Source organism: Calliopsis andreniformis, chromosome 5 (assembly GCF_051401765.1).
Source record: "Calliopsis andreniformis isolate RMS-2024a chromosome 5, iyCalAndr_principal, whole genome shotgun sequence".
NCBI classification, from domain to species: domain Eukaryota; kingdom Metazoa; phylum Arthropoda; class Insecta; order Hymenoptera; family Andrenidae; genus Calliopsis; species Calliopsis andreniformis.
The window spans coordinates 19,467,235-19,489,441 of NC_135066.1; the positions used below are offsets into that span (position 1 = coordinate 19,467,235).

The 22,207-nt window shown below is 35.4% G+C and overlaps 1 protein-coding gene across 1 annotated transcript in view; it reads right to left on the reverse strand.

Annotated features, from left to right (window-relative positions):
- The window catches only part of Myo10a (unconventional myosin 10A), a 120,011-nt gene that overhangs the window by 67,322 nt on the left and 30,482 nt on the right, over positions 1–22,207 (reverse strand). Inside the window, exons 11-25 of the mRNA XM_076378361.1 lie at positions 22,022–22,179; positions 21,554–21,931; positions 20,948–21,291; positions 19,830–20,501; positions 19,199–19,470; positions 17,449–17,625; positions 16,204–16,654; positions 14,288–15,096; positions 13,287–13,391; positions 10,256–10,731; positions 9,588–9,872; positions 9,295–9,506; positions 8,143–8,338; positions 7,032–8,028; positions 6,344–6,586 (exon numbers count right to left, since the gene is read on the reverse strand). Coding sequence (XP_076234476.1) covers positions 6,344–6,586; positions 7,032–8,028; positions 8,143–8,338; positions 9,295–9,506; positions 9,588–9,872; positions 10,256–10,731; positions 13,287–13,391; positions 14,288–15,096; positions 16,204–16,654; positions 17,449–17,625; positions 19,199–19,470; positions 19,830–20,501; positions 20,948–21,291; positions 21,554–21,931; positions 22,022–22,179 — 5,775 coding nt within the window. The remainder of the gene's footprint in view (positions 1–6,343; positions 6,587–7,031; positions 8,029–8,142; positions 8,339–9,294; positions 9,507–9,587; positions 9,873–10,255; positions 10,732–13,286; positions 13,392–14,287; positions 15,097–16,203; positions 16,655–17,448; positions 17,626–19,198; positions 19,471–19,829; positions 20,502–20,947; positions 21,292–21,553; positions 21,932–22,021; positions 22,180–22,207) is intronic.

Below are 22,207 nucleotides of genomic sequence, written 5' to 3' on the forward strand. Positions count from 1 at the left end.
ATCAGCTTAGAGGCAGGCCTATTGTTCTGTCTATCGGCTAGATGTTTTGAAATACAGCTAGTTTATTGCAGTAACTTGTTTCTTATAAGCAAAGAAAGAAGAAGGTTTCTTCGCATGATGAAAACTTTGCCAAATCTGTATGTAGTTTTGTAGTGTTTAATACAGAACGTGATAAACACTATACAATATAAACATCACAAGAATAACTAGAAGTTACTCTAACAATAAGTTACCAGACCTTACAATGAAATCTAACTAATACAAGGAAAAGCTGTGATTATAAGGCAATACGACGTAAGTCACATTTTTAAAAAGATAAAAATTTATATTTTAATCAAAATTTATAAGGTAGAATTTATAGTTTTATTAGAAGAAGAGTGAATTAAAAGAACTTTTTCCTGCAAAAAAACGAGAATAAAATAAAATGTAAGTCCATGATGAAGAGTAGAGGCTCTAAGCATGTTTTCATTTATAAGGACAGAAAAAGGAATCCTTGCTAATAATCTAGTTGATATGTTAGCGACAATGTATTTTTAGAGAGAATTTGGGAAACGATGACCGAGTGATGGTCGGGCTTTAAGGGATTTATGATAGGGACTCAAGGTGTGTGACCATGAAAGAGGCTGCGTGAAACTAAACAGTCTCGTCAACGGTTGATGGCTGATGGCTACGTTGGGCCATAGAGTTATTGGGTGTCATATAACTGTTTGCAAGAGAATCAAATATTCGGAAAAAGCAAGCAACTCGACGTCACAATGCTAAAGAATAAGAATATTGTTCCTGGAGGATCTGATCACAGAGTAAGGAAGGCTATGCTTTCTGGTAAGAGGACTGTAATGAACCCCACGGCACTTACCCCAGAACTTCAATGAGCGATTCTTTGTTAAGGTATTTCATGACAAATCGAACTTTGTTTGATTTTCTGACACAAATGACAACGTTCAAAGGAAAAAGAGATAGATTCGAAAATCTTCTTCAAACTACACTGAGTAGCATTCCCAAACGAAGACTAAACTTCGCATCGATGACAATTTCCAAATAATTGTCCATGATTCAACACAATGCTTTCATTCGTCGATAAATTTTGCTAGTTGAATCGCTTTGAAGGTAATTAACAAAAATATGTTGCGAACAATTCCGTTTCGCAATTCCTAGCGTTATCGTCAGACATTTCACTCCATCGATAATCCTTTTTTAAGAGCAGTTCTGAAGATTTCACAACGATTAGTGGAAAAAGAATATTTCAACTCTCAATTTGCCACGCTGATGGAGTCAAACGTTCACTGAACTACAGAACTGCTTTGGATTACGGTTCTTTGGTTGGAAACCGTTGACCAATACGTTAATGGATTAATCGATTAACATTGGAACGAACAAGATTAGCCAGCGACCGGGTGCAGCAGTTCCCATAACAGACACCTCTTTTCATATTTTTTAGTTTTGCAATTTGAAGTTAGGTCCATCTAAAACGTGGAAAAAGAGCAATTTTAAATTGATTCATTCTTGACGTGGATCTCTCATAAGTAATGAGACTGGAGATAGATGACACTGCAAAACCACGTACATATGAGTTACTATAATTTGAGTTTGCGGAACTAGACCACATTCATGGAAAAAAGGAACGAATGAAAACATATTTTACTTAATCCAAACACGATTAACTAATTTCAATTCTCTTTGCAATATTAAGCTGGGTAAATTGTATTTTAATGGAGTAATCAGCTAAGTCACGTACATCTTCAGAGCATGTTCTCGTTTATCTACGTTCTAGCAACAAGCGCAGATACTCCCTCCTTGAGGAAATCATGGCTTTGCTTTCTGCTACCCACGCATTATTGCACTGGAATGCGCTGTGTCTCTCGCTGATACGAGATACACCTTCAGTTATGCTCCTCCTCCTCGTTATCTTTCTTCGAGGGTTCATAAGAGGCATGCACCAATTTCCATACCTGATATCGCGCTGTCCTATAAATCTTGTGCAATTAGTTGTACAAGGTTTAATGCAGTTGGTAAAGATTAGGAGTTTTTATGAACTCTGAACCTCAAGAGGTCAAATACATTGATGAAACGTTGCAATATTTGTATTAAAAGGACACGATTTTTAGTGTCTGTAGTGAAGATTAGTTCTAATGTCGCGTTTTCTGAGATACAGGCTATCACCTAAACTCAATCAAAAGTTCCCTTCTTTCAATTTTTAATTGTCTAATTGATCAATTAAAAAAACCTTTCATTAGTAATAATTAACTGCAATTCATGAAGGTATACTTATGGATCACCACAAGGCATCTGCGACTACTTGGTCTAATTTGACTACTTGATAAAGAGAAGACTTTTACTCCAAAGTCCCAAGAGTGAGTACTATCCCTGGCAAAAAATTTTCGATCAAATGTAACAGTGCGAAATTATTTAAAAATGTTGTAGTTTTTGGAAATGTAATATAATACCGTACCAAACCTATTTAATTTTCCAATATATTTTACATTTATACAATAGCGTTTTATATTCCAAACACTACAATATTTTTTAATAACTCTGTATTGTTGCATTTAATCCAAAAACTTTACGCCAGGGGTAGTATTGTATGATGCCGGATGACTGTGGAAGTCTCAAACTTTTAGCTCCGCTACACTGTTGATTTATCCAAGTGATCGGTGTGTCGATTCTTTAATGAAGCGATTAATAGCTAGTACGTGGCAAGTCATTTGTAGTGATTAAATGGATTAACCTTGCATGTAGTTTATTTAGTGAGAATTGCGTTTTATGTTCAATTTGACATTATCATAGAGTGATTGGTAATCGATAATGACTTCAGAATTGGACTTAATACATTGTAGGTAAGTAATTTCATGGTGCAGTCGTAAGTACCTACATGATGTACAGTACAAAATGATAGGAGGAAATTCAAAGAAAATTTTTTCTATTTCATCAAAAGTAATTATTCTTCTAAAGTAGGATTACTAACAATAAGTAGAATATTACTTGTAGGTCACAAACTCATACACTTCTTACAAATTTTTGGCAATTCTAAATACAAATGTACAGTGACTCCCACGTACATGTACGTATTTATCTATGTGTAGATCAAAAATGAAATAATTCCGAATGCTACTGCGATGCACATTTTGTATCACTTATCTTATTCTCTGTTTTTACGTTTAACTTTTATCTGGTTCTCTTAATTTTAATATAAAAAGCAAAGATTTAGATTAAGTACTTTAGTTAAAATACCTATAATACTCTTTTGTAATTTTCTGTGAAGCATTTACTTGTTAAGATTCTTAATGGACTATTACATCCTAATGAACAGAGTGGGTATTCGATGTATCTTTAATTTTATACAGTAATGAGTACTAACAGCATGTATCATTTTCAAAACAGTATTTTAAGTTTGTAGAATACATAATTCCATTCTACTTTGCTTCTGCTTGTTGCAATGTGCAATGTTGGAAACTTTGCATCTGCAATGTTGGAAAATGACGTTTAACACGTCCAGTATTGATGTTATCAGACGTCAAGCGAGCTAAACTCTCCGTACAAGTGATGCCTTAACCCTCGAACTGACTGGGTCCAAATTGACTTGGCATTCGTCAGACAAAGGTTACCTTCAGTTAATTTAAGTTAAGACATCACAGGATAAAAAGAATAAAGCGGAAGAAAAGGTTTCAGTGCGCCGAGTAGAATTCTCGAAAACGTCCCGTACTGAACGTGTTAATATATCCAAAGAAAATGATGATGGAAGTACACAAGTAGATCCGTAGATCCCTATATCGTTGAAGATGTCGAAAAAACGGGTGCCATCAAACTGTTTATAACATTTCAAGTTAGAGTTAAACTTTGATTGTATATCGAGTTGTATTATTCAGAGGTAAATAAGTTCTAAACAAAACTATGTGTAGGAAGCGTATTAAAATGTATGTCTGCACAAGCACTTTTAGCGCTAATCGTTAATTGTAGTATGTGCTTGTTTTATACAACCGCCTTTTGACGCGAAGAAAAAAAAAAACTTTCCTACTTGTATATTCAGCCAATGTTAGTGTCTTTAAAAATGTTTTATTTTTTAACAGTACTTTTATTCAGTGAATGTATTGTTTTTTCTATACTAATAATTTTGTCAATGGTAAATTTTATAGTTGTATCATTATTGTAGTAAATAAACGATATAACGTAATAAATTGTGTTAAATTATATTTGAATTTTGATCTTAGAATTGTAAGTAGCTATGTATCTAGTTTGCGGAGAAAATTAAATATTTGGACCATATCCGTAATTAGCTATTGTAGATTTCTGTATAATAAAATTGCAAATTTGGTTTGAAGATACGCTACATACAACCCATATTCTTTCATTCACTGTTAAACAGTTGTATCGCATTTCTGGCACAAAATTATTAGCAAATATTTGCATAAATACATTCTATGCTCGCTTCGAAGCGTATATTTGAGTACAGTTAACGGTTTACGGGAACATTCCATTAATATTATGGCGAACATTGCTCAAGAAAACGAGAAATAAAAAGTAACTGATTATGCTTTGCTTACATATGCTGTATTTTAAAGAAGTAATCACGTGTCTTCTGATCGTTATTTCGTTAAAGCACTTCTGCGAATATTGACAATGCAATTGCGAGAAATAATCATTCCTAATATGTTACAAAAAATTTTTTGTTAGAGAGTTCACAAATATCTCTTATTGTTGGAGCAACTTTAAATACAAGGTGTCTTACAGGTTTTTTCGTACATACCTCGTCAATGCGTTCTATAGGTAAAAATAAAAGTAAAATTTTGTATAAGAAGAAGTCCATAAATAGTTCATGTAGAAATTACCACAAAAATACGAAATGTGAGAATTATGATATTATTACATACATATGTACCTCTTTTACAAGGAAACATATAAAACCCAGCCACGCCAATTTTGATCAACCTTTATAAGTTTGTAAAGTGACTAAAAATATTCTATACATATTTTTTCTATTGGCAGTCATCCATGTTGAAGGGATGAAAACAAGCTTCAAAGCTGGAAGTGGAGAACGATTGTCTCTAATATATCGAGAACTATTAAATGTAGAAGACAAAGTTTGTTTTAAAATTGTGTGTTTTTGAAAAGTGAATTCAAAACATCTACTAGTATCCGAGATGAGAGTCACTATGTACACCTAGTATGTTCAGCGTTTATATCATGTTTCATAATTTTATTATAACTGTTTAATAAAGCAGTTATGAACTTAGTGTCACATGACATTTTAGTCTCATTTTTACATAAAGGACACACTAACGAAGTTTGTATGAAAAACTGTAATATCTTATATGACTTAACATAAGAGTCTGTAGCCAACTGTGTAATAATAAGAGCGTTGCAAACTGTTTCATCAGTAGATAACCGTTAGAAATAGCGGCAAATTCTTTTCTCAAATTGAATGCATAACTGGAATTATACTGAAGCATCTAAATAAAATCATTTAAATAAAACTTAACTATCGCTACGTTAAATTCCTAAGTAAGAGCATATACGGTAAGAAAACACGTTTTAAACAAAGGTTGATTGCTTTTATGTAGACAACAGTCTTGTCTCAATACCAACCAGTATAGAGATGTATAACATATAGCTAACTTGTTTATAACAATAAGATCAGTTTATACACTAGTAACTTCAATTTGATCAAATAAAAGAATATTTTAAGAAAATATGAGTCTACCATTGATTTTGTATCAAGATAACACTTTATCAACACCGATAAATATAAAGATTAATAGATTTACTTCGCAAAAAAAATTAAACACATCTCCTTAAAATTCTCAGGAATCTTGTAATGATATCGTATTTGTCTTATGTCTCGTAATTGTATATATACAATTAGTGAGTTATTAAATATTAAGAAATGTTTATTCTATCTTTAATTTCACAGAATAAACTTTTTTATACGACGTTTTATATTGTTCACTTTACATACACTCGCAATTAGTCAGTAAAATAGAACTCTAATTGCTATCAGGATGATTGACAATTAAAATTATTCTATTTTTTATTTTATTAATCCAAAATTGTCTGGTTATAAAAATCGCAGTAAAAGGTTAATAAATAGATGGGAAACATTATATAATACGTAAGGAAAATATATGATATATTACAAGTTATACGGAAAGTTTAATCAAAGTAAACGTAGTTCTCCAGTAATAGAAATAATGGATTTCTTTCCGGTATCCCTAATATATTAGAAATATATTTCTAGTGCTCTTCATTCTTAAAGAAAGTAAGAAATTAGGAATTTATGTCTTTAGTGCCTATGTACGCTTTAAATTGATGACTTAAACGTTGGCTATGAAAGTGAATATTTTTCACTTACCAGTCTGATGTACGTGCTGATCATCTCTGTTAATTGTGGAGCTCGACTCGTGTGCAAAGGCAACCTGACTCCCGACGCAATTTGCATCACACACACACCAACACGTGGAGAACTCACGGAAACAATATCCTCCAGAGACAGAGTCTCCAGAATGACTAAATCACCGTTTGAACTGCGTTTGATCAACCGAAGACCGTGATGAGACACTGCCACGTGCTGAGTTTCTGGATGCTGAGGACCGATCTAGAAAAAACATTGAACGAACTGTCACCAAAAATATTTTTCTCGCCCGAATTCCAATTTAAGACAATTTCGAAACAGCAGAGAGATTAATAACTACCACTAATTAAAAAGTAACTGGTATTGAGGTAAAAGCTGAAGTTGATCTATTAAATGATAAACAATAAGAGACGAAAACGCTTAAGATCAACATACTCAGCTGTTTAACGAGTCGAAGTCAGATTAACAATGAAACTTTCATATCTTGGCGTTCCAGCACGGAGTTCCAATTTAAGCGTTGCATTTTCTTTTTGTGACTTTCCTCTCGAGAATGTTACGTATGATTAATCATGTATAAACATGGCGCACAGTAATTGGCACGAGTAAGTAACCACAAGAGCACGTGAAATTTGAGTAGCGAAGTTAATTCACTTTAATTATTAGCGAACATAGGAATCGGATCACTCACCGACACTGGAAATATTCTAGCGAAGTACAGAGGCCATTGTTTGGCCATGTCAACGATATTCTTCTTGATTGTGATTTTGTGTTGGGTACTTTGGAGATTGTCCAAGGTGACACCGTAGTTGTCTAGCATCTGTAGCATATTCTGTCTGTCTTCTTTCGTGATCCTGATGCTCGACGTGGCGAGGACGTCATACGCTACCTGACAGAACACCAGATGTAGCGCCAGTGGGCTGTTCAAGGTTTCATTAGGGGTAAACACTTCTTTCTTGACTCTCAGCGTCCAGGTGACCCTGTTGTAGGTGAAGTGAGCTGAAGACGTTTGAGGATACAGCTTTGTGTTCATCACTTCTTGAACCTTTTCTATCTCTGGCTTCTCTGCTGGAGGTAGCACAGGTCTAAGGAATTCGGGCCACTCTTCGATCTCGATCCGCTCCATTTTGTCAGTGCGATGAGTCGATGCAACACTGGACCTCCTGTCTGCTTCTCGATCCAGTTTCTTGAAGCTCTGGCGAGCAGCAGTGAAAGATTCCCTTGTGTTTGGCATTACTCCAAAGTCTCTGGGTGATGGCATGCCAAAGCTATCCCTGGATTTCGGGGATACATCTCTGGTCATCCCGAAAGGATCCCTCTTTGAGTTTGAGTTCTCGAAAAGGTCCCTAGTATATTTCGGGTCGAAGATGTCAGAGTTTAAGTCGCGACGGGAGCCGAAGTCCGAACTTCTATCTCTGGCAGAACTGGCTAGGTCTGTGCTGTCTTTCCCATAGAAATCCTTGGACTTAGGGTCCTTCAAACGAGACTTATCGAAATCGTTTCTATATTCGTGACTTTCCCGTAAATGCTGCTGGGACGCGAATATGTCTCGACTATGGCTGAACATGTCCCGTTGATTTTTGGAGAAATGATCGAAAGACTCAGAGTCTGGGGATGTCCTGAAGGAATCTCGAGCTTTTGGCTCGACTGGGGCTGGAGGTGATCTGGGTTGTGCTATACCTGATTGACTGAAACGTTAAGTAATTGTATAATATTGAAATAATAACAACTAAGATTAGTGATAATTCCTACGATATTCAACTTGTTGGTAAAAAGAATATAACCATGAGGAAGGAAAGTACCTATTACTATACATGCTTCCACCTCTAGGACTAGGCGGTTGTGAAGGAGTCACCGGAAGTGGTGGCGGTACTGGCCTCTCCATTCTCTCAATTTGCATCCTAACTACTTGAGCCTGAGTCATCATATCCGTCGTGCCTTTTGAAGTGATGCTCTGCGTATCATCAGCGGTAGAAGCATAATCGTCCCATCGACCTCCTTTTAAATATTGAGAAATAGTACTTTCATCGAAGCCTTTTAATTGATATACTGCAGGGTAAGAGATTTAAAACAGAGCCATCTGAGTAACCTTCTAACTTTTGGTCATGAAGGAAAATGGATCAGGTTAAACTAGCTTCATTTTGTGCGGAGCATAATCTGATGTTAACAGATATTTTATGCATGAAGGCGTGGGAAATATATGAAGGTCAATTATGTTCCTTTTTGTTGAATTGATACGTTTTCTACTTTCCTTTTAATAGGAGACTTTCCATGGTACGTGATTCGGCGGGTCTAACTCGGCGAATCGGGCTCGACGAGTGATCCGGCGAGTCTGGCTGTCTCGGCAAGTAATGCGGCGAGCTTTCTTGGCTCGGCGCGTGGAAGCTTGTATGAATCCGAATTTGCAAGCCATACGAAATTCGAGATTCATTAATCCATGGGAAGATACAAAATTCGCAGATTTGAATTCATACAAGCTTCCACGAGCCGAATCAGGCTTGTCGAAGTAGGTCTGTCGAATCACACGCCGAGCCAGGCAGGCTCGCCGAATCATTCGCCGAGCCAAATTCGTCGATCCAGACACTCCAGATTACGCACCGTGGGAAACTTCCTTTAATAGAACTTTTTAAGATGAGTACAATAACCTATCATTGAAGAATATTCAAGGTTATTCATGGTTAATTAAGTCAAAAACCGTTATTTCAACTAAAACACAAAGGTGACATTCATATCTCCTCTACAACTCCAACTACAAAAAAGGCTGTTGATATTTGTTTTTATACTTTTCTTGAAACCAAATAAATTTGGTCTGACACAACTTTTTCTATCCCTAAAAGCAAGTGAGTTATTTAAGTAGTCTGTTTTAAATACTCTATTCCGTATTATAGGTTGTAGTCAGTTATACAAAAGCTATACGAAAGCTATAAATCAACTGGAATTAATGGCAAAATTACCTAATTGCTGCTCAAGAAGGAGTTTTCTGTTATCCTCCAAACGTTTCACTTTGCCATCCTCTCGTGGAAGAGCAGGTTTTTCAGTTGTCTTTGTAGATCTTACGCTGTGATTCGCAGTCACCTTCTCCAATCTTTGCCGCATTTCTGAGCTAAGTTTTAATTTACCAATACTTCCTGGCGATGGCCTTTGTGCTCCTACTTCTAGTGCAGACCTAAATAAGATTTAATTAGATGTTAAAGAAATATTGGAATAAAAATGTGATTTGTATAAATCATCGATGTATGTATCGTACTTTGATTTCTTTTTCCTTTTTTCTCCTTCTTCCTTGTAATTATTTTCGTGTTTAGTTAAGGCAGCGGGTGCATGAGTCACTACTGTCCTCTCTTCGCTTCCAACAATGTTTTCAATTTCAAATTCTTCCCATTCAACGCTGCCTTCTGCGTTCGGCTCTCCATCGCCTTGGTTGTATTCTTGATTCTGAGGCGTAATCTTCCGTTGCTGCTGCTGCTGACGCATCTTGAACTCTATAAAGCTATCTTGATTTTGATTCTCGTTTGAATCACTTGGCGGAGGCCATCTGAAAATAATACAGACGTAGTGAAAGTAGTAAACAAGAGATGAATTTGTTTAATTTCGATCCGCAAAATTTGTTTTGTTACATTATCATTCTTTGACAGCTACTATTACATCTGTTGTTTCTAATTCACTTGTGATTTCTTATTGGTACCTTATATATAAATTATTCAAGTTGCAAACTTAGAACCTGTTAATTTAAAAAATAATTGCACTTGAATGTAAAAAAATCAATTATTTTTAATCTGCCTATCACCCTCCGTTAAAGCCTAATAATGCATTGCTATATAGTACCGCCTAAGTATTGTATTAATCAATTAATTCGTTATAATTTTTCTCCCAAAAATTGAATTTGTGGCGTTCACGTATTCAAATCTAGATACCCACCTCCATTTGCCAATTCGAACTGTCTTAGCCCTTCCATAAGGATCAAGGAAAGGCCTAGACTCCGATGGGTCGTGGGATTCCAAGGGTGGTGGCATCGGTGGTGGCGGTGGGACACCTTTGTTATTACTAGAGTTCGACAAATTGCTATCCACACTGCTTTTGCGGTTCTTCAGTTCACTTAACACGTTCGTAAAATTGCTTTGGACGTTACTTTTATTTGTACTTGACTTTTTAGCATCTGTTGAGCCTGGTGTCTTTTTGTCAGCTATTTTTCTTTCAACACTAACTTTTCTGACTGCGTATTCAACGCTGGTCTTTCTAACGATCTCAGAGTTTTTCTTAGAAGGGCTTTGAGACCGATGGATCTGAGCTTTGACTGTCATTTCTTGACGTTGACTATTCGTCGATGGCTGAGTTGGTGTCCCCTGTATATCTGTCGACCAAAGTTCAACATCTTCTGGTTCCCTAAACGACACCTAATGAAGTAACATTGATTTTATAAATCTGTCTTGTTTTAAATATATTCAGGGTGATCTATACAATACATTACAGTAAAATAAATTAGAAACATGCTTTAAGCAATTTTATTTCTATTATTATGTACATACAGAACATAATATGTACATACTCATAGAAATATTCTTTATACGCTTAATGAATATTATAGGTTTATTTATTTCTAGTATTATTTTTAAAGTAGAAAAAGTAGGAATGTTGTCAGAAAGTCGTCATGTTCTGAATATTCAATACTATTTCTAAATGGACGGGGAAGAAATATATTAATGAACAATTGGGAAAAACTCTAAAGACATTCAATTCCATCACACATAGAGTCTACGCACTTCCAAAGCACATAAGGAAACACTTTCCTGGAAGTTATTTGTATCTTTAATAGATGGACCCACCTAGAAACTGTCCAAATTCTTAGCTCGTATACTTTCGAACATTGTAGGAAAATTTCTGTTCCACACGATTTACAGCTATAATGTATACGACATTATTACTTGTGTTAATATAGATGAGCCCCTTCAAATTTTGTTGGACTTTTTTAATGAATTCCACGGTAGACTTCAATATATATACGAAATAAAAAAAGATTCTTGTTTTCTTGACATCACTGTGATTACATCTGATAATCATTTCAAAACTATTTGGTAACACAAATTCAGTTAGTTAGGGAGATACTTGAATTACTTTTCATCACACTCCATACAGCATAAAATCCGCCTAATTAACAGTATAATCGATCATGCCATTCTACTGTCCAATCCTAAATTTCAATTTAGCAATCTGAAATTAATCTAAGACACTCTTTGTCGTAATAACTACCCCCTTAAATTGGTGCCATCATTGACTTAACAATGGATTTCTGAAATTTATCATCTTTGTTATGTTCAAAAGTGTAAACAGGAAAAGCTTAAAAAGTTGGGTCCTTTAAGTTAGAAAATACAGTCCTGGTTCTTTATACTAATAATTTATCGTTGGATGTATAGCGAATCTTTAGAAAAGTAGGAATATACGCGATCTTTAACATACCTTGTTCTTTGAAAATGTTTTTGCCATCTATTAGGGAAAAATTGTCGTTCTTAAAAAAATCTAACGTAGTTTATTCAATACCATGTATGGGTTGTACTAAGGTTTACATCTGATAGACTTCAAGCCATCTTTGCAGGCGTATATACGAGTATGAAAACAATATTTTCTCATCTCCCTTTCTACAGATCGCGTTGACAAAACATTCATTGAAATTTGATCATAGGTTTAACTACGACAATATAAAAATTGTCGATAAAGAAAATAAGTTACAATGAAAGATCCTGTTAGAAATGCGTCATATGATTAAAACCAATAGCGTAAATCTTAGGTACGAAAAATCTAAAATTCATTAATACGACGCAACATTACTGAGCAAGTAATGTTATATGATGAAGCTTTCTAATATTTTTTCTTTCTTCTCTTATGATTACAAATACATTAAACACATAATTTTATAATAAATTATGTATAGTTCATCTTCGAATGTTACCCTTTACTTTAATCTTGCATTTTGGTATTTCGTGATCTGTGTAAGTATTTGGAGAGTGGTATAGATTTCAAAGTTTTTCGTTGTACCGCTTTTTACTTTGATTTGTCAACATATTTCGCGTTGGCCTTGTAACAGTCTGTTCCATGTTGACTGAATTCACAATCGCCTGTTAACCGATATGTGCTACACTCGTTTATAACAACTTTTCCTGATTTCGTACATGCTTTTCAAGTAAGTATGTTCTTTATTACTTTTTGAGGTTTTCTGATTATTGTATTCACATTTTCGTATTGTCATGTGTGTTTTGTAAAATTTTTATTTTTAGACGCATAATTTTGTTTCTTTGAGAAAGGTCTGAATTAAGACCGAAACGTCGGAAAAATTATAAAAATTAATGCAACAGTGCTTTGATGTTTTATTACAAAGAACCGAAACTTTGCGCCGAAACCATTACTTGGGATTAATTACTCAACACTATTTCATATTTTCTCAATATTAAATAAAAAATTTGAAACTCTGCTAGTAAGAGTAACACTTTTAAAATGTATTCCCGGATATTCAACACTTCTATTAAAATATCTAATATTTCTGCTGCTATAAACATTCTCAGAAATGTAATACAAATTCTATGATCTGAAATCTCAAAGCAATTTCTACGATCACTTGACTGATAGACTCAATTACTTGTCAACAATCCAGTTCTCCCATATAAGCATAATTGCACACCAATATTCATGAATTGTCAGTTACAAAGTACTACAAATTACTTGAGCGTTATAAAATTGTTAAGGTGTCTTCTCTAAACCTACATTTTTCCACACTACTGTCCAAATTAGTTCCATGAACGTGTGCATGGAGCTCATTCCCGTAACCAGTTAATATTATTAAACTATGTTACAACATTTATGAACATCTATCCGGAAATATTATGCGATACATTCAAGTACGTCAATGGATACGACTCGAGCAGCAGTTATCTATGTGTTAGATGAAATACGTAGATACCTTGGAGTTGCGTCCGATAGAATCATTGGGCCCCATTTGGGCACCATTTTGAGGGGCTGGGAGGACAAGGTTCATACTGGAAGGGCCTGTGGACAAGACCGTGCCCTGGAAACACACATCCACGCCGTGATGCGGCTCGAAAGCCTACAGGATCGTCCGCGAGGACGAGACCTCTCTGTTTGAGTGCGGTCACAATCACTGAAGCTGTCCGTGCAGTGAGTGTTCGTGAGAGTGATCATGTTAGTACCGGTTACGTGATTGTGAATTGTAAAAGTGACAAACCAGACGGCTATCCATTAGCGATGGGATCAAGTTCGACATTTACTCATAAATTTAAATCAAATCCAATAGCCAAGTTGCATTTCACAGAGTTTGAATACTACACATATTGCTAAACATTCTGTATACATTATATCCAGTTCAAATTATATACATCGTCTAAACTAGCTGCAAGTATTATAAATGCAAACAAATATTACAAACGAATTAAATGCTTTTAAGGAAACTGAAAAATACTATTAGTATTATACATAATACTGAGAAATACTATTTTAATATGGTTTCTAGGATAACGAAAAACAATGATTTTCATGGAATGGTGAATTAATGGTAAATGATTTATAAAGTTTTGAACTTATTCGACTAATGTTTAATTCAATGTTCGAACCTACCTATGATATACTTGAACCCATCACTACTATCCATTTATTGTGATAACATTTAGCATGCAATTCTCTGCTTACGAATACTAGAAAATTGTATTATCGTGCGACGCGGTAGTGCAAAGTGTATTGTGGTTTTTCTGATTATTTTTTGGAAAACATGACGGTAAAATTTCAAAACTATTTTCATGTGTTCAAACTGAATTCTAAAAGTACACCTAACCAACGAATTACTTAGTTTACGTTTTTCTGTCTCGAAGTTCCAAGAAACAATCAAAAAGACACTTCGTGTTTTGGTAATCTAGTGTCATTCAAGGATACCAATTAATAGCTTCTCACCGGTTGCTGGCCAGAATTCTGAGGACTCTGTACGAGTAATTGCTGGAGAGCTTGATTCTGCGCTAACAGTTGCTGCTGAATTTGTATGTTTTGCGCCATGGCACTTTGCAAAAATGCTCTTTGCAAATTCTGCTGGTAGGCCATCAAGTCGTTGTTCTGATTTGGTGGTGAATTCGGGTACTGAGGAAGGCTGAGTCCTTGTATACTATAAACTGGTACTGGCATGAATCCAGGACCCATGCTCATACTGTTATTTTGAGCTTGGGGTACCTGTTGTGGTGCACTGTACATTGGCATCATCATAGGTGGTGACATCATTCCTGGGGTAATTGCACCGAAGTTGAAAGTTGCGTTCTGATTTGGTATATCCATATTTCCTCCTCCTTTAATTGTCTTTGATAATTCCTCAGCTGTAACTGTTTCGTTTTCAGAAGTGTTCATCATGTTTTGGAGCAAATCTTCCACAGTTTCGATTCTCTTATTCTCGAAGTTTCTAACGCTGCGTTTCTTTTTTAAAGCTTCGAAATTTATGTTATCACTTTGTGATCGATCATCACTTGTACCTTTGATACTAGCAGCCAGACTTCTAGCATCAGACAACTCGTCCAAGTTCCCGTCTAGAACTGGCATAAACAACTCGTCCAAGAACTGGTCCACGTCTGAAGCTTGACTAGGAACTCTGACACGTCTAACATGCGACGCCAGAGAAGGAGCTTCGCTCGTGTCGGACATGGCCGAGGATTTCACACCGTATTCGCTCTTTTCGATGTAAGCTCGACTTGATTGACTGCCTGGTAGTGCTCGTTTACCTAGAGATTGATGGCACAAACATTTAAATTATCTTGAAGAGACTATATTATAGAACGAGAGTTGAGAAGGTTCCGAAAACGGCTGTTAGTATATAGCTGTAGAGTACGGTGGAACGAAATATAGAAGCAGAATATACCAAAGTTGTTTTTTATAATGGTATCTAACTTATCAAAGTGTGAATCGTAATTAACAAATTTTTTAAGAAGCCTCAAATCATTGAAGGTTATTTGTAATAGCTTTATGAACTATTTGTCTACATAAATTCTATTTAAAAAAGAAGTAAAGACCACGTTTACCTCTAGAATATAAAACGTTACAAAATATCTAATTTTAAATACATCTTATAGAGAACAAAAAATTAAAACTTCAAGACTGTTATGTCATCTTAAACATTTTTTTAACAAGAACTACTGTAAACTGCAAGAATATTGACAAGGATTTATATATTTATTGAGACGCATTAATTTTAGAAACGTTTTGGATTAATATTAAAAGTGATATAAAAACTATAACTCAAATAGATAGTCACAAATGTCAATTCCATATAACAATTATTTAGAATAGAAGTTTTTGATAATTGTTTCAAGAACCGAAATTGATATTATAACTATTTTAAGGGCTGGAGTCTGAAATTAGCTGCGATTGTTAAAACTATTGAATAGTGTATACACCATGCAGCATGGTGTATACAACTTCAGCAATATTAGCAGTTTTAGCTGAATTTCGGACAGCAACAAAAGTAGTACGTATATGTAGTATTGTTCCGATAAGATTTCGAAGATTTATTCATGCGTCCCTGAAATTATTTTTAAATTGACTTTAAACAGGAGGAAGTGACGTCTTAAAGCGATCAAAGACAAATGTGTAAATGAAAACAAGATAAAACTTATCCATCGTCTTTGAGCAGCCAAATTTAAATTTCTATCCGATATGTAAACTGCTACCTAATTCGAAGTTGTGAACTTATGTTGAGACAGTGAGACAGTGCCAAGAAAATTTGAGTGTCTCAGAGAGTTTATATTGAGACAACACTGTATTTTAATCACCCAAATACAGTTATTTTAACGCTTCAAGTCACTTAGTATCCACGAAACAGTCTTACTCACCAGGATATTGAGATTTGATGAACCTAGTCTGCGACCTTATATAACTACTCTTATCATCTTCTGATCTTCCAGTCTGACTGAGCGATTGAATATCAGGGTACTCGAAGTCAATTGTCAAATCTTCTTCTTCGATATTCGGTTCTGTTGTCCTGGTTATTCGACTGTATTTCCTCTCTTGCGTAAGTTCGTTTCTGGTCATATATTCAATGTTACTAACTGCAGCTGTTTCTCCGATTCTTTCTAAGCTATGGTAGCGCTCGTTTAGCTTCGACGAAGATAGTCCGAGGTTTGCCAGTTTCACTGGTGGCGATATCATTTCGGCTTGAAGCAAATTATCCAAACTGCGGCTACGTTGCTTATCCTTTTCAAAGTATCTGTCGTTTAAGGCGGATTTCCGCGACAATCCTGTGTCTGTTGTTTCTAAAATTCCTTCGTGAGACTGCTTTCTCACCTGCAATACATAGTTATTGAAAGAACATTGACATCTTTTCTTTTTTTTCTAAAGCTTTCGTAAACTTTCTTTTCGCTTTTATTGTTTTTTCAAATATTGATACCGTCAAGAGCTTCTACTCTATACGGGGTAAGTCACGCGCTTGGGACGAATTATATTTCGAAGTTGATAACAGATAGAAAAAGACTGTAGAAGGAAAACTTGAATACTATGATAGCGTTCATTTTTTACGACTTTACTTTTTAATAGATGTATCGATGCACCTGGAAAATGTAAATGCAGTTTCTTTTTAATAGAACCGCTTATTTTTTATTACTAATATTGACGCCTCGAGTCATTCTGCGTAAAAAATTGTTAAGGTACCATATTAAAAAATCAACATTTTACTTCCACATTGTAAGCACTTCATAAATCGTTTATTAATATTTTTCATGATAGAATTAATGTAGTCACTGTTTTTCACGTTTGTACAATGTGTTTGTACAATGTTTAATTCGTTCTTTCAAATCTTCCACAGAAATAAATGGTCGAGAATACATTTTATCTCTGAGTTACCTCAGGATAAAAATGTGACATATCTCACGAAATATTGATTTTTTAAACATGATACTTTAATACTTTTTTACACAGAATGAGACGAGAAATCGATATTAGAAAAGAAAGTGATACCATTCAACTTTTCCTTCTACAGGTTTCTTCTATCTATTATTAAATTCGAGATGTAACCCGTCTTAATTGTGTGACTTACCTTGTATATTGATTTATGTAAATTTTTAATGATAGATATAACTCACCGATGGTTTCGTTACGGGAGGCTGCGGTGGAGGAACTGCAGGGCGTCTTGGGGATTGGATTTCCGGTTCGACAGGTTTATCAACAGCTTTAGGTACAGGCTTCCGTTCGAGAGGTTGGAAAGTTTTCAAAACCGGTAGCTCTACTTCCTGTTCCAATTCTCGAATTATTTGTATGTGCTATAAACAATCAAAAATGTCTACGTCGTGCTAATTGCTGTTTTAAGTCGTTATAAGTATGGTTTACCCCACTTTCCTCAAATTGTTTCAAAGGCAAGCTGAATCTATTAGTGACAGACTAATTTTGACTATTGTAAAACGAACACTGGATCTTTTTAATACGTTTCTATCCTCTAGTTAAAAAAAAATGTGGAAAACGGGACAGTCTTTACACTAAATATCTTTGACAATGAGTAATCCCCCCCACCCACCCCACCCTCTCTTCGCCCTTCCCCTGCCCTTTCCCCATATAGCACACTCAACAAAATTTATAAATCATGTGAATCCCATTGTGTGAAAAGACATAAGAAACGAACCAGCCGCAATACTAGGGAATCCAGTACCTTGGAAGTAGTTTTGAACTTTGGGTAGTTGAATTCAAATTCTGTATAAGTCTTTCAAAAAATAAAAGGAGTACTTTCAAGTATATGTAATCATACATAAACGATATAAATTCGAACTTTGCATTATGAGTACTTCGGGAAACGAAGGTAATATTTCCAAACAGACTCAAACACTTATCAAACAGGTTCGAAATTTTGAGGAACATATTATGAAACAATAAATGAAATTCTAAGAAAGTACTCGAGTTTAACATCATTGACCAGTTCGCATGAGTACTGTGAATCTGAATTCTGTCGCCGACGTCCTCTTTTCTTCGGTTTCTGTACCTGTTGTAGAATATTAATTTTTAAGATTTGAATGAAATTTGTAAAAGGCTCGATGTCGTATAACATCAAAATACTTGTAAGTATAGTTCTAAAACCTGTAAGTACTCATTTTAGGGTTCGAAACGAGTCTGTACAGATTGAATAAATGGCAAGCGCATAATTATGAGCACATTATGGCCATATATTGAATGCTTCTGATGATAAGTAGTATGTAAAACCCGTGAAACGAAACTTGGATATAGAAACTGATTCGTATTCGTAACTAAATATTGAATTTAATTCCATCTGTAATTGCAACTCTTCAAAAACGGGCCCGTCATAGGTTTAACTTTTGCTCAGCTATATTAGGACAGAATGAGCCGTCACGGCACGGCGCTTTGCGTGTAGTCTAGTGGGTCCGCTGAGCGTAGGTTAAAAAGTTTGGACATCCTCGAGTGCTCGGCATGGTTCGTGTCTTATTGTATTTAATGTCGGTGGCATTGTTTGTCTTCCTGGAGACACTCAGCTAATCTTAGAATATTCGACTGTTAAATATCTTTCCCTTTCTATCATCTTCCTTAATAATACAAAGAAAACAAAATACAATGCTGTCTCGATATAAGCTCAATGGTCCACTCCAATTTTCTTTCTTTCTTTTCAATCGACTTAAATTACTAATGCGTAAACTGCGTAAACTGATTTCAGAGACCACTACGCCCTCTAAATTTATATTTGATTTCAAATTGCAAGCTTGGATTGACATAATACTATACGTCTCGTCATTGCAAGCTATGCACAAATACTGTAGGATTCACTGATCACACAAGTTCACAATAACATCACAGTAGGATTCACACAATTTCAAACTATTGCCGTAAACTCACTTCTCTCTTTTTTATAGGAGGAAAGCTATTCTTCCGCTGCTCCAAGAACATGTGTTTAGCAGCTGGGAAAGCAGGTGCTAACTCCATTTCAGAAATTAAGTCAAGGACGTAATCGAAGCCATTGGTTTCTGTGACGATGGCATCTAGTCCGTCTAGTTGGTTCCACAAACTAATAGTCCATCCGGAATTGTCAACACCATGATTGTGAACAGCTAAATTGGCCAACTCTTCACAAGTAGTCCACGAATCCACAGTACAAGTAACCGTTTCGCCTGAAAATAATTTTTGTCATAATAGCTTTAATACTTCTTTCTTTTATTAATTCTATTGTACTGAGTTTAATACAGTATTTATTCGTTAAATGTTCGCAGCTCGGGATCAGCCGCGAGCAGATAGTTGCCGGGGATATGAAACTTGAGCCTCATTTAGCTTTTATGGACGTAGACAATGGACAGTGAGTGAAAGACAAAGAGGGAGTGAGAACACAAGTGGACCGCCCCCAATGGTTAATAACGTCGAGTATATATCCGTGACAAGTATTCGAGCATTTAGCGAATATATAGTGTATTTGTTAACTGTTGCTCACGGCTCTTATTTCCGGAAAATTATTTCAAGTTACTCAAATCATTACCATCATAGAATCCTACACTCAGCGCCATATTAACACGATTTCTATTTGCTCTCCACTCTAAGACGCAGGGTGGGTAGTTTCTGGGTACATGATGAACGATTTGTTGGTTATTGTTCATTATCCTGAACATTGTCCTTTCTCCTTGGAAAAGTTTCCTTTGACAATAAGCTTTGTAACCGTTGTATGCGTGATCGGACACATACTTGAGCAAATACTTGAATAAAGTGGAGCTGGGTTGAAAAGCTGATAAGCAATTTGATAACAACAACCAGCCCCTCTCTCTGTTTGCATCGTTTTCATTCTTCCATGTCTGATTGGCCAATTGACAAAGAATTTCGTCTCTCAATTTCTCATTGACTATTCCTTTGTTCACGATGTAATCACCTAAAGCTTGTTCTCTTTTGCCGCTCAAGTTATTCTCGTTCATAAACCGAAGAATCATTTTGAAAATCATTAGGGAATCTGTGTAGTCTTGGTCACGAGCTTTAGCCAAGAATGGTGTTTTTATTGGTTCCCGTTTCATACCAAAGATATGGCTTTTGAAATAGATATTCGTAAACTTTGAAAACTGGTACTGGTCTATGTCAGGTGGTAGACTATAATTGTACTGCATAGGGATCACTTGGCCAACGACTTTTAAAAGATTCCTTTCTGTGTGCGTTGGTTGCCAATCTGTAGAGAGGAAGATAATGTCAGATTTAACTTTCATCTTGACCATGATTTTCTAAAATATGTGTAATCAAACTATGGAAATATAAATTTGATGATGCTTTGCAAATTTGTCCTATGTGTCCTTGTAACCTTGATATTAAGCATTTCTAAATAACCGTATTTTCCTTTCTAACCTACAGATTGTGTAGAGAAATTTGAATAAATTGATCTACTCCACAATCGTGCAAAGCTTCATCAGGATAAGTGTCTATGTAATAGTTATGTGAAGTTTCTTGTAAATTAATTTTAAATATATGCTAAAACATTTGGAATATAAATGCTTCATTAGAAGTTCCAATTGTCTCTTTATTAAGGTTGGAGAGACTTCAAAATATAGTGCTACAATAGGTAGATTGCATTTCTAAAAAAGTGGAGGTTTAGATAATTAAATATTTCAGATACAGCACCATCAAGTTTGCTGTAGATGAAAGCAAGTTCAGCAGGAATCTCTAAATGATTGACACCAGCCACAGCTCTCGAAGTTCGTTCTTGTTCCTCTCTTTGTTGCTTGGCTTTTGCTCTTTCTTTACTAGCCCTCTCTATTTCCGCTCTCTTTGTCATCTCTTCTTTCAGAACTTTAAACCTCTCCCGCTGTTTCTTTCCTCTATATATCTTCTGGCCCATCAGTGCTGCTTTCTTCAGAGCTTTGAACTTTTTTCTGTCTCGATAGCCACGATATACGGCCTGTATCAGTACTGTACTTCGCGAAATGTTGAGAAATCTTCTTCTTGCAAGGAAGCCTCTGGTGTATCTGCAAATAACAATTGTTTACTTGTTACCATTTGCAACTTAGCTGTTATCTATTATATATATTTAAATTAAAGCACTTTTGAAAAAACATTACAAGAAAAACACTTATACACTACAAAAATAATAAAAACATACTAAACGGTTTCAAAAGATTTTCTCAAATCCGTCTGAAAATAGGTTGTGTGTCATCGACACAGTTCACTTAAATGTTTAAGTAATTGATCTAAAATGAAACTTTCTACAAACACTATTATTTTTAGTACCTCTGAACAGTTATAGCTGCTCTCTCCAAAATTAACGCTCTGTTGTACTCCAGTGTTCTTTCCAGCGATTCTCGCAGAAATACCCTAGTGAGTCCCAACTGATATTGGGACTGTGCCTCCCTAGGCGCAGCTTTGTCCAAAATGATACGGCAAAGCTCCTTGTTTGGTGCTCCTCTAGGTAGATGTGTCGATACAAGGTATCTGTATCGATCTACAAAGTGTGCGAAAAATAGACGAACTGGGTAGCCCGTTTTTCGAATGCGAATCGTTTCGAGCATTCCTGTGTAACGTAGCTGCTCAAGGACACAGGGCATGTCAAACTTCATTGGAGCCTTTTCTGTGTTCGGCTTGATACATCGAACAAACCAGGGATTGCATCTATTTTCCAAAAGTATTACATATTAAAATCAGTTCATATACCTAAAAAGCCATTTATTCTTTTGAATAAGTTAATTTTAATATTCTTACTGAGACATGGAGTCTAGAAGTTGCTGTAGACTGTCATGAAAGCGAGCAGATACTGTTGGCGTTCTTGGTTTCATGGTAACGAATCTACCATTTGGTTTATTCATAGTTTTGTTAGCTTCGTGAGTTGTCCTGACATGTTGGAACATTTTGCTAACCATCTAGAAAGGAACATCAATTAATAAATGA